Source organism: Bombyx mori, chromosome 22, assembly GCF_030269925.1.
Source record: "Bombyx mori chromosome 22, ASM3026992v2".
NCBI lineage: Eukaryota > Metazoa > Arthropoda > Insecta > Lepidoptera > Bombycidae > Bombyx > Bombyx mori.
Window position 1 is genome coordinate 13,324,595 of NC_085128.1, and position 13,246 is coordinate 13,337,840.

The 13,246-nt window shown below is 38.7% G+C and overlaps 1 protein-coding gene and 1 long non-coding RNA gene across 6 annotated transcripts in view; one reads left to right on the plus strand and one right to left on the minus strand.

Moving 5' to 3' along the window:
- Positions 1–13,246, plus strand: part of LOC101741916 (putative protein kinase C delta type homolog) — a 51,650-nt gene that overhangs the window by 12,925 nt on the left and 25,479 nt on the right. For 2 of the 5 annotated variants that reach the window (XM_004927643.5, XM_012691629.4), the window contains exon 1: positions 8,223–11,702. In XM_004927643.5, coding sequence (XP_004927700.2) covers positions 8,363–11,702 — 3,340 coding nt within the window. In that variant the 5' untranslated portion in view covers positions 8,223–8,362. Of the gene's footprint in view, positions 1–1,401; positions 1,604–2,709; positions 2,840–8,222; positions 11,703–11,925; positions 12,037–13,246 lie in introns of those variants that run through there. The other 3 variants (XM_038018843.2, XM_062675018.1, XM_012691628.4) reach the window with 3 other exon arrangements.
- On the minus strand, positions 8,097–12,366 carry LOC134200998 (uncharacterized). The gene is made up of 4 exons (XR_009976139.1): positions 12,300–12,366; positions 12,105–12,148; positions 11,769–12,024; positions 8,097–8,280 (listed from the first exon to the last, which is right to left on the minus strand). It is a non-coding gene; the product is annotated as an uncharacterized LOC134200998 (long non-coding RNA).

Sequence of the window (13,246 nt, forward strand, 5' to 3'; positions counted from 1 at the left end):
CTTTTTGTATACTGCTTTAATTCTTGGTGCAGTCTTGGGCAAAGCATGATCATTAATTGCATGTATCCGAAATATTCCGAACGGCTCTGAATAGACTTTTGATACTTACTTTTTATAAGCTACCTTCGAACGATTCTCCATATATATATTGTGAACCTTGAATACGATACGTTCCTTTAAATACGTTTAATGTATTAAGAATCGCTTACTGCAGAATATTCAAATTTCAAATTCTATTCCAAATATGTTAAACGCGTTTAAAACTAACTACTTTTACGGTTTAATCTCGCATATATTCGTGGCTAATTTAATTATTAATTAACGAAACGACAACCAAAACGGAAGAAAAACATACAAAATTATAGAACATTTCTGAAATATTCCTATATTTTTGGTAGATATATTAGTCTAGCAGAGATACTTATCTTCAAGTTGGTACATTTGCATTTAAGATTTTTAGTGAGAATAAGTAACTAAGTTATAACTACCTATATATTTACCAAATCACCCACGCGCTAGTTTTCTTTTTCATTGCACTATACGAGAATAAAATGTATATTCTAAAATATTTTGATGTGAACAAGTTTCAGCGCTTCATTTACACCGCCCGTCAAGCTTTCACTTACATTTTAAATTTCGAAAACAAAATGTAGGTTATTTAGATGTGCCGTATCTCAGAAATCCATGTTGGTAGTCACTCGGAGTTCAAAGATTGATGTTAAGTTATTTATTTCCCTACAACTCCCGATCTGTTTAGTGTATTTTGTAGAACTGTAAATATTCTTAGTTGGAATGAAAAAAACAGTTTCAAGTAAACATGATTTGTAACTGTGTCGATAGTCACAGTACTAATTTACCGTTGACAACTTTTTATTTTATTGCTTAGATGGGTGAACGAGCTCACAGCCCACCTGGTGTTAAGTGGTTACTGGAGCCCATAGACTTCTACAACGTAAATGCGCCCCCCCCTTGAGATACAAGTTCTAAGGTCTCAGGTATAGTTACAACGGCTGCCCCACCCTTCAAACCGAAACGCATTACTGCTTCACGCCAGAAATAAGCAGGGTGGTGGTACCTACCCGCGCGGACTTTCAAGAGGTCCTACCACCAGTAATTATGCAAATTATAATTTTGCGGGTTTGATTTTTATTACACGATGTTATTCCTTCACCATGGAAGTCAGTCGTGAATATTTGTTGAGTACATATTTCATTAGAAAAATTGGTACCCGCCTGAGATTCGAACACCGTTGCATCGCTCAACACGAATGCACCGGACGTCTTATCCTTTAGGCCACGACGACTTCAACTGTTTACATTTTGTAAAACCGATGAAACAATATTCGAATAAAACGTATAATATACTACTGACCATTATATTTAGATATCTATTCTATTACAGAATCCATGAGGTGAACGGTCATCGTTTCGTGGCGAAATTCTTCCGTCAGCCGACCTTCTGCGCGTTTTGTAAGGAGTTCCTGTGGGGCTTCGGGAAGCAGGGATACAGCTGTGTTGTCTGTCAGACGGCGGTTCACAAGAAATGCCATAGCAAACTTTTAGGAAAATGTCCCGGATCCTCCGCACATTCAGAAGCCACGGTGGTAAGTCCTTAGTAACAAATCTAAATAAAAGTTAGCACGCAAATTGAATTCGAAACCCAGATATGGGCAATTTGCTACTTAGTTTTTGTTGTTGTTAATGTTACTTTTTGTTTTTTTATGGCTTAGGTGGATGGACGAGCTTACGGCCCATGTGCTGTTAAGTAGTTACCGGAGGCTATAGACATCTACACCGTAAATGCCGCCACCTACCTTGAGATATAAAGTCTGCCCATCCTTCAAACCGAAATGTATTACTGTTTCACGACAGAAATAGGCAGGGTGGTGGTATCTACCCGTGCGGACTCACTAGAGGTCCTACGACCAGTGAATGTCTTCTTTCTTTTTCTCATTAAGAAAATAGATTAACGAAGATTAATTTTCTTTTAATTCAATAATTTTATGAGCTCGCACGGATATCTATCTACTCATTATGCGCTTCGATATGAAGGATGGGCCAGCCATTAGACTGCAAAGACTAAGAATTAGTCTCTCATGTATCAAGGTGGGTGGCGGCATTTACGTGGTGGATATTTATGGGCTCCCGCGACCATTCAACACCAGGGTGCTTAGTGCGAGTTTTTTAGCTTCCCGACTTCTTTCCTTCGTTTGCCGCTAGGGGCGCTGTTCCAACTCCATACAATTTTGAGTTAGCTTTACGGGATCGCGAAGTTTAAGAGCTCGCCCGGTCACCGTTCTCGTCGAACCCGGCGCTTGCGACGAAGGGCTCGACAAGCGAATTAACCCACAGACACAGCCCTCTGAGTTTCTCGCCGGATCTTCTCAGTGGGTCGCGTTACCGATCCGGTGGTAAATTCTGCGAAGCACTGCTCTTGCTGGGGCCATTGTTAGCATCACTCCGGTTTGAGCCCCGTGAGCTCACCTACAAACGTTAGGGCGAAGCTGAAATAGCCCCTCAAGGCTATCAGCAGAGGTAGGAAAAAAAAAAAAAGATCTCGCACTAAGCACACAGATGGGCCGTGAGCTCGTCCACCCATTTTAGCAATAAAAAAACTTATGCCTCACATTAGGTCTGTTAAGTACGTCCTGTAAGTTATTTGTTTGAACCTGTAATAATATATAATAGTTAAATTTATTTATCGTTTCAGTATCTGCGAGAGCGGTTTAAAGTAGACGTGCCACATCGTTTCCGCCCGCACCAGTTCATGTCGCCAACATTCTGCAATCACTGTGGTGCTTTGTTGTACGGGTTCTTCAAGCAAGAACTCAAATGTGAAGGTATCCTTACATAGTTACGTCTTGTTTTGATAGAAAATAGCGATAATTTAAAAAAAGGCTTCGACAAACAGTTCCTTTTTAAATGAATGTAAATTTAAATGCAAATTTTTATTCCGATTTCTTACATTTAATTACTATTCTTATTTAGTTACACCATTTCAGTTACAAATAATTCGTCCTATCCTACCAAGCGAACGCGGACATCTTAGATACGGCCAATGTGTTTTGTTAGTAATAATTAAAATCAAAAAAATAAAAAACAAAAATTTATTTCAAAACAGGAGAGAGATTCTATGTTCGAAAAAAATTGTTATTCGTGGCCCAATTTTTTTTTTCCTACTAAACGATGATCCTAATATCAGTAGCCAATCCGGATCTAGCAATAGTACGGTCGTAAGAGACCTTGCTTTAAAATAGCCTGTCCTTCCGTACAAAATATGTGGGAGAACTCATCCTTTGGATTGCTACCAACATCACCTCGTTTCTACCAAAGATCTATCTACCTTAATGGCCGAGAGGTTATCGTCACTCATGAACATAGGTACGGAATACTTCGATCACTGAGAATTTTTTCCAAACTTTATAAAGGGTAGGACGGTTCTAAAGTATTTCCATAGTGCTCGTGAAACAAAGAGGAGTTCAATCTTGAGCATAATATGTTTTGGTACAAGTAACCCTCAAGAACTGTCGTAGAACGCAGTGACTCTTGGTGAATGGAAACTGCTTGTTGTTTTTACAATAGTAGAATGACGCTGCTGATTCACCATAGAGGACTCGAATTATACATTAACGCTGAAAATGTCATAATATGATGTGGATAGACTGAACCATCGACAATCAACAGTCTATTATTGCTTTTAACAAAAAAAATTAACAGAAGTCTATATTAAATGATATTATATTAATTACACTTATTTCTAGTCTTGTGTTTTATTTTGCTTTTGATATTCTGCTTGTATTGCTTGGTTTGTATATGTATTTTCTAATAAGAAATGTCTTATACTATGTGTGCTGCTTAAAGTTAAATGTATGTGAATATTGCGTAGCATTGCAATCTCTTAGCTCACTGTTGAAATTAATTAAATCATGTTCATTCTAATAAAAACTGTACTCATAATAATTGTATGCCTCCAAATCAAACAAAGGCTTTCGTCGATTGTGCAATTGCGAATCCTTAATATGTTTGGACATATCATTCGTAATGAAAGCTCATTGGAACGCTTAGTGGTTCAAGGAAGAGTAGACGGTCAACGCTCTCGCGGCCGATCATCCACAAGGTGGACAGACTTGATTAAGTCATCTACGAAGTGTTCCCTTACTGAGTGTACACGTACTGCCACAAATAGAGAGAGATGGAGAAGTCTCTCAAAAGCCGCAACCAAACATTAAGACATACGTAACCACGACCACTCCGCCAGGAGTGTACGACTGAGGAGAAGAAGAAGAAGAACACCTTTATAATTTATATTTAATCTGACAGATACTTTTGAATTTGGAACTCATTAATGGAGACAATCTTTTGACTAGTAATTTAAGAGTCTAAAACGTTAAAATCACCGCGTAGTACTATCTTTAGCCTGAACAACTTTACTGTGGAGATTTAGATAATTGTTTTACAGGGATGAAGTATTCTTTATTTTAAATTTAGAATTGTGGATAAGTAGGTACAGACTGAAGTCCTCCACGTCCACCAACTTTACTTCAAATCAGAACGCACCACTTATTCACGATAAGAATAGAGAGAGCAGTGAGTGGACTTCGAATTCAAGTAACATATTTCTATACCTTAATTTAAGACAAAACTCTCGTGTTGCAAAAATAACTGCAAACCTCTATTTTTTTTTACCGATAACGAAGTTTAACTTCAGTCACCCTCCTTTTTATTTTAGACGAGCGACCCGCCCTCGCTTCGCTTCGGAAACATTAAAACAAACATGAAACCAAAAAAAATAATTAAAAAAAAATTAAAAAAAGTAGCCTATGTTCATCAGGGACAATGTCGGCTTCTAATGGAAAAAGAATTTTTCAAATCGGTCCAGTAGTTTCGGAGCCTATTCGAAACAAACAAACAAACAAATCTTTCCTCTTTATAATATTAGTATAGATAATAGAATATTTCTGTTAAAGTCACCGCTACATAGATAGGCGAAGCCGGTAACCGTACTCGTCGAACTCGACAAAGAGGTCGACGTGCAACCTAACCCATGCATCAGCCCGCTGAGTTTCTCGCCTGATCTTCTCCGCGGGTAGCGATTCCAATCCGGTAGTAGATTCATTCGCGAAGCAGTTGCTCTTGAGTTGTTAGGTCTCCTTCGGAGGCGCTCGGGCAGCTGTTAGCAAATCCCATCCCTCCTGGCTGATCCTTTGCTCGCCCACCTGCCCTAGTGAAACTGGAAAGGCCCCGGGCCACCAGTAATCATTCAATCATAAAAAAAGCTAAGTGAAGCGTTTTCTCGTACATATATATAAATTTAGATAATTGTTAAATAGTTATACAAAAATTACAAGTACTTATTAGTATATAGTATAGTTTAGTTTTTAAATTAAGTGTGATATATTTTAAATATAAATAATTCCTATGAAAAAGCATAACGCTGAATACCCGGTAATTGAATGATTCGACGGTAATACGATTGTTAATGAAAGTCAAAGATTACTTACCCCCAATAACTAATTTATGTACTTATTAAGTCGGTACCAATTTTAGAATTCTAGGGTAGAAATTAAAAACCGTTATACTGGTAATAAACCGTTATGCAACAACAACCCAGAAAGTTCTCCAATAAAGAGATTCTGTTCTACTCGAGATATAACGTTATAACGTTAGCTATATAGTACCTTAAACGCTTTATTTGTTACTTAAAAATATTATTTGTACATAGATTATTGTACTGTTTTTTCAGTTTTTCTACAACCGTTTGAACCAGTGCAGTAATCAATCGGTGCCATCTCGTTGTTTGATAGAGACGATCGTGTTTACGTAGTACTCGTATTATAGTCGTAGCAGTAGTATTGTTCTCGTAAAAAAAATTTTAAACTGGTAGAAGGGCGCGCCGCCTTGTTACCGCGCACTGGTAAGTATCACCATAATGCTAACCTATTTTTGATGCAAAGCAGTCTTGCGTTCCGACGCCACAACCGATATACAATAAAAATAAGGCTTCAATCTCAATTCTCAAGGCGGCATTTAAGTTGTAAGGTTTTTGGCCTCATTTAATCAGTAGATCCGGTTTAAGTCTGTACGCCACTCTATCCCATGATCTGCAACTCTCTCCAGTTCATTAAATCTCGTTTCTGCAGGATAGTCCTTGGAGCACCGTGGTACGTGAGGAATATTGAACTTCACAACGATTTAAATGTAGAGCGTATACGTAAGTATTTTAAGGTAGTGTCAGAATACTACTTCAACAAAGCGGCGCGAGACGATAATCCTCTTAATGTGGCCGCCGTTAATTGCCTATCCGACCCAAGTGACGGAGCAACGGAAAGCCGCCGTAACCCGAAACATGTCTTGTCGGATTCCCCGAATCCACTCTCGGTGCTCTCGTCAAACTCATCGATTACGATGAAGAGTAACCCATAGACACAGCTCACTGAGTTTCTCGCCGGATCTTCTCAGTGGGTCGCGATTCCGAACTGGTGGTAGATTCTGCAAAGCACTGCTCTTGCAGCAGTGTTAGCAAATTCTCTCAGGTTAAACCTGTGAGCTCTCTTACATGTCCGCGCGTATCTGGAATAATTCCTTAGGCTACCAGCATATGAATAGGGTAAAAAACACTAGACATCAGGCTGGCGATGAATTCGATTAACCATCTGTGTAATAAATAAAACGAGAGAGGTGTCTCATCGACACCCGGTTAGAATGAAGTTGCTTTTGCTCCTATTTGTGCTTGTAATAAGTAGTCATTATTAAAAAAAAAGTATAAAATAATGAAACGAATCGTAAAATGTGAATAAATGCAAATAAAGTTGGTATTAATGTTGACAGATTGAAAAATTCTGGAATTTCGGTTAAAGGCACAAGTTTGGCCTTTCGTGGAGTACTGCTGCCTCCTATAGGTGAGGGTCTCCCGAATACCAGCTATTTCACTTTAACTCTATACAAACGAGGGCCATTCGGGTTGTCGATAATCACTCGGATCGTTTGTAACCTCTGGGTTTACGGAGGGACTTCGGTTCTCTCTGTGGTTTGTACCTTATGTTTTTTTTTATGTTTGAGAGATTACTGGTGGCCCGGAGGCCTTTCCAGTTTTACCATGGCAGGTAGGCGAGCAAGGGCTCAGCCATGAGGGATGGGATTTGCTAACAGCTACCCGAGCGCCTCCAAAGGAGACCTAACAACTCAATAGCAACTGCTTCGCGAAAGAATCTACTGCCGGATCGGAATCGCGAACCGCTGAGAAGATCTGGCGAGAAACTCACCGGGCTGATGTCACCGGCTATCGTGATTCCAAAAGTGTTTTTAAGGCGGGGAACTTATAAATATGTTCACTTTGAAGTCTGTGCCTAGATTTTTCAAGTACGAGATCTGTCTTGTACCAGGAACCACCCTTATAGTTATTTCGCGTTGGCAATAAAAAAAATGTAAAACCAGAGTGATAGATTTGAAATATATATAAATTATAACTTACGAATATTAATTAGATTAGAAAAATATTGGAGTGCTCTTTAACACGTCATGAAGGGCCTCGGAAAATAAGTCGTAGATTCCTAATGTACTGACGTAGAAAATAAAGGAACAGGGAATATACAAAACCATACGGTAATTAAATTATTTAAAACATCATTAGATCATAAATCAATACAGAGGTAAAAAAGCATCATAGCACTTTTCGGAGAGTAAACACAATGAAACCAAATTGTTAGCTAGTAACTTGTATTGTCGTTACGCATTATTTGCGAAAAAAAAGCTCTACCCTAAGCTTTAGTTCTGTTACTTTGAACTTTTTGAAATACCAGTATTACTCTCGTTAAAAATAGATGTTTTCTTAAGAAAACCTAGTCCACACCGTGTGGGAAGAAGCGACAATACAATTCTATAAATACGAGTGTCACGACGACTTATTTGTAACACTCGGATTCAAGGCGTTTCACCACTTTACCTGAGATGTTCAAAGCTAGACATTAAATTTATATTAGAGATTTTAAATTACAATGTGACTTTTAAACATATTTGAGATTGACAAAATACAAAACCAAATGATAATATGTTATATCCCGGTTTGCTAATAGTACATTTTAAAAATAAATAAAATGATTGTACAACACAAAAGATTTTTAATTAGCTATCGAGTCATTTGCTATTAATGAGTTCCTTCCGAGATCCTGAAATGACTATAGTCACATGTATGATCTATTATTGCACACAAGATCATCAATCAATCACCTGGCATAGCGTTCGGCGGAGGGCGGGCGGGATTCGGTGGTGGGCGAAGACGTACCTGTAATACGCGCGTTATGCAGTCTACGCGCGCGTCTCTGAGAGCGAGCCGGTCGCTCCGAGGACTGCGCTTAGTGTAAATCATGCCACTGTTTTCCGAACACATATCGAACATGTATTACAGTGGATCTGCGTCTTACAGTTCACCATATAGTTATAACAGTTCGCTTTTACCACTCGGGACTTCGTACAGTGCTTCGTATTTAAACCCAGGAGGGAGTTACAGTAATCATTCTTCTCTTAGTGGATATTCGCGGACGCCGTTGTCTTCGCGGTGGATCCCAGGTGTCGGAAGGTGTTACGCTCCTATTCTGAGCACGATTTCCGAGAGATCGACCGCCAGCCCTTCTAGAATAAACAGCCCAAGGCGCATTCCTCTATCGAAAAGAAACTATTCAAGTTCCGGGTACACTTCTCGACCTATTAATATAAATACTGCTGATATTGATGTTTCGAGAGATAAATATAAACAAAAAGTTGAAGATTCGTCAGCTTTGTGTAAGGAGATCCCAGAGACTGGAAGTGAAGAAAAAGAAAATGGACCATTTATGCCAAGGGTGGACGGTAAGCCTGAAACAGGTATTGATTCGTCTCCTGGTACACAAAGGAGTACCATAAAACGGGGTAGAACAGTAGTCAGATTTCATACGTTAAAGAGGAAGGAGCGTGATTCCCCTCGCAAACCTGTTCAGCAACTGCAAAAAGACACTAGCTCGGAAAGATTAGATGTAGATAAGACAGGCTTAAATGAAACAAAAAATCAAGAATCATTAAGATGGAGGGAAAGGCTCTCTGACGATTTAATTTATAAAGATAAAAAGGTAAAGAAGACTTTAGGTACAAAGCTTGTAGAAAAATTCGCACTGAAAGATGATGTCTTAACAAGCGGTGATAAGCAACCTGTCATTGAAGATTCGGGTAACGATGTAGAAGTTAGTGACACTCGATCTATTTCAGAAGCAAGTATGTGTAAACTTACAGACAGACGATGTTCTGTGGAATTACTAGCGGAACAAGCAAAGCTGTTGGATTCATTGATACGCAACGAAAATTTAAGTACAACGACTTTGGATGTCAGCAAAGTTGGTACTACTTATAACAGCAAAGAAACCACAAAACCACCTTCTGTAGTTAAAAATAAAACCGATGAGAAACGAAATTCATTGAAAACAGCAAAATCTGATCATTCTTTACATGATAGTTTAAAATCATTAGTAGAAAATAAAGAAATTAAGAAAAAATCAGGCAAGCGGCGGAGTTTAAAAAAATCACTGTCTGGAGGTAGCATTTGTAGGTTAGATTCCATAACAGAATTTCCCAAAGAACCTATCAAATTAGATTTACCGCCTATAAAAGAAAAAACGCAAGAAAAAGTAGTAAAAAAGCCGAGGCTTAAAACTAAAATAACATCTTCCGTTGAGGTGACGACTCCGCAAAGTCCTTTGAAATTTATTATCGAAGATGTAATAGTAGAGCAGAAATTACGGCCGATTAGAAAGGGAATTATTTTTACAAGTGAAGTCGAGGAAACACCGACACCTACGCTAAAATTAGAAAAAAGGAAACTGGAGGGGAAAGAAGAAGCTTCAGAAATTAAAGTGGAAAGTGAATCTGCGTCACCGGACCCTGACGATGGTAATTTTTGGAATAAAATAGGTAAACGAGAAACAGTCTATTTAATTAAAAGGAAAAAAAAGTTGGAAGAAATGAAAGAGCAAAATAAGCGTGCACTGTTTTGGTTCCCAGAAGAAGAAGACGAATCTGAGAGAAATTTGAAATCCGAAAAAAATCCTGTTACGGTTGAAAACACTAATTTGAATGAAAGTAATGAAAGTAAAACTGAACAAACAATTCTTAGTGGTGATATTGATAAAACTGTTACCAAAGTAATTCCAAAAGCAGTACTAGGAGATTTGGATTCAGACCATAACAGCACTAATATAGAAAAGGTGGAACAATCAAGCTTTGAAGCAAAAGTAATACCATTAAATCAAAATGAATGTACAAATTTAAAACAAGGTAACACAGAAAAAGCCGAACCGAAAAAGGTAATGACACCGAAGTTAAAAAACGATAGTGAAAAACTTCCTTCTTTGAAAAATAAAGAGGATTATATAATTGACCAAAGAGAAAAAAATCAAGATGTAATGACAAACAATAATAATAACAAACCTTCACGACAAAATATTGGTGATGAACAAAAGACATTACAAGAACCAAGTGCAATAAAAGCCAGAAGCAATGAAACAGATACAGAAACAACAAACCTGAGCACTGAAGCAGAGAGTATTAAGACTTTATCTTCTGTAATTAACGACAGTAAATCAGAATTGAATCAAATTTCTTTAAAGGCTGAAGTAGTGGACAAACCTAATGAAAATAAAGAAACGACAAAGCCTGTGGAAAGCTGCATAAAACAAAAATCAGTCTCTTTAAAACAAAATTCATCTGAAAAAACTCAAACTGACACCAAAAGCAGTTCAGCAAAGCTAAAAGAAGAAAATAAGGAGTCAACCTCATTAAATCACGAGCTAAAATCATTAAAAGAAACAGAAGTGGTTTCTAAAAAGAAGAAAATAATTAAAGTCTCGAAATCAAATAAAGCCAGCGAAGAAAAAAGTACATGTAAAACAGTGCCGTCCGATAAAAAATTAACGAACCAAGAACTTAATTTCGAATGCGATGCTTCTAAATTAGCTTCAATTCATACGAAAAAAGAACAACCAAACAGTAAAATTATTACTATGTCTAACGAGAAAGTTGAGTCCAACGCAGATCAAGCAGCACTCAGTAGTTCAACTGGTCCTGACATGTTGATCAACGACAAAGAGTCAAAGCTTGTAATTAATGCTAGCATTAAAAATGAAACGCATGACAAAATCAGTTCAGTGAATGAATGCGCGGCTCACAATATAAATGCTACTACTAGCGTACCTGTAATTCCGATAGTATTAAAATCTGAAAACATTCCAAATAATAATAACAACATAAGTGTACCTTCCACATCCCAAGATATCGTAAAAACAGAAGAAACAAAGTCTAGTACTATTCTAAATGCTCCCCATGAAGAAATGGCTTCAACTAATGAAGATAAAAAATCAAGCATAGGGATCGTTACTCTACCAGTTCCTCCAATCACCAAAAAACCTGTGAAGCCAGAACCGGCTCTGAGACCATTGATCGCCACACCGCGACCTTTACAGAAGAAGCCTCCTCAAGTGATACGCTCATCTGATTCTTCTGATTCGTCTTCAGAAGAGGATTCATCAGATGATGATAGTGAATCTGACAGCAGCGAAGAGTCAGAAGAATTCTACGAATGCGAAGTCAACATCGACGGTAGAACGTCGACGGGTTCAAACGATTCTGGATTTGATTCTTCTGCACCAGCGTCTCCTGCTCTATTCTCTCAAATTAAAAAAGGTAAACTAAACCATGAACACACAAACCATAATAAAACATGCAAAGTAAAATTATTAGTAAATCTACCTGTAAATATACTCATCAGCTGTCATTTCAACTAATTTTCTCTTAACACACTGCACGAACTTCGGCTTTCGCATGGCTTTATTGCAAATTAATTGAAAAATCCTTTGTGTGAAAAACTGCAAGCGAGTATTCTTCCAGCGCCAGGTTTGTTTTTTAGACTGTGACGTAAACTGCCATCGGAAGTGCGAAAAACTGACTGCAAATTTGTGCGGCGTAAATCAGCGACTCCTGGTGGAGGCTTTGGCCACAAAAAATCCTTCCAAAAAAGGTAGAAATTTTAATTATTACCATAAATTAATAGTAACCAACATAATTAAATTGAAAATTCATACTTACAAGTTCGAGAAACGTTCACGTCAGAGGTTACGTCAAGCGTATTGCTAAAAATAAAAATTTTGTTTTATTAACCAGATGATGTCTGTTGGTAACTATTCTTGTGCAAATATTTATTTTTCAAAATAAAACAATTGTCATATAGTTAAAAGTAAAAACAAATTGCAACTATAATTTTAAATTGTGAAAGTCTCTTACTATATCTTTCAATCATTTTCATAAATGTTTAACTAAAATACTTCTAAAAACAAATTAAAAACAAAACAGGACAAATGATGTAAATTAGCGTGTGACTTAACTGTAAGATTATTCTTACATAATAAAATATTATTCTCATACAGCTACGTGGTGTAGGAATTTTTACATGGCATTCCGATAGAGGCACCCGTCACGCGCGGACGTGCTCATCGACCACTCGATCGCCCGGCCTTTGTTCGCCCGGCTTTTGTTAGCCCGGCCATTGTTCGCGCGGCCTGTGTTCGTGGTACATCTGCCGACTAAGTGCTCTTCCTGGAAGTTTTTATTTGTTTTGTTTCCTTTTGTTATTTCTGTGTTCGTGGTACATCTGCCGACAAACTGTCTTCCTGGAAGTGTTTAATTCCATTTCTTTTTGTTATTTCCGTTTTGTTGTAATTTTTCTTTGTCCTGCAGTAATCGTGCCGCATCGCCACCTGTGTTCAATAGAACCGCTCAGGTCCGAGAAGTTGGGGCCTCGCCGCAAGGCGAGTGTTTTCTAAGACCCAGGGTAGCCCCACCTGGGCACGTAGACATCATGGACGCTGTATTTGCGGAATTTCTCCGGCTTCGCTACCCAAAGCTCACTTCCGAGTTTCAGGCCTTCAAGGCCGATCACACTGCGAGCCCTCTCGTGGACTCCACCGAGCTCGCTGCTCCTGCGTCGCCTGTACCTGCGTGCAAAGCTTCTGCATCGAGCACCGCAGCCTCCGTCGTGCCTGCCGTTCCCGCGTCGCCTATACTGGCGAGTAAAACTGCTGCGTCGTCCGCCGTGGTCACCGTTCCAGCAGCGCGATCATCCGCGGCCTCCGTCGCGCCGTCCAAAACACCTACTCGTAGGTCACCTGCGCCCGCCTCCTCGTCCTCCGACTCTGACTCGGAGATGGAGGTCGACCTCGCTCCCGCCTCGT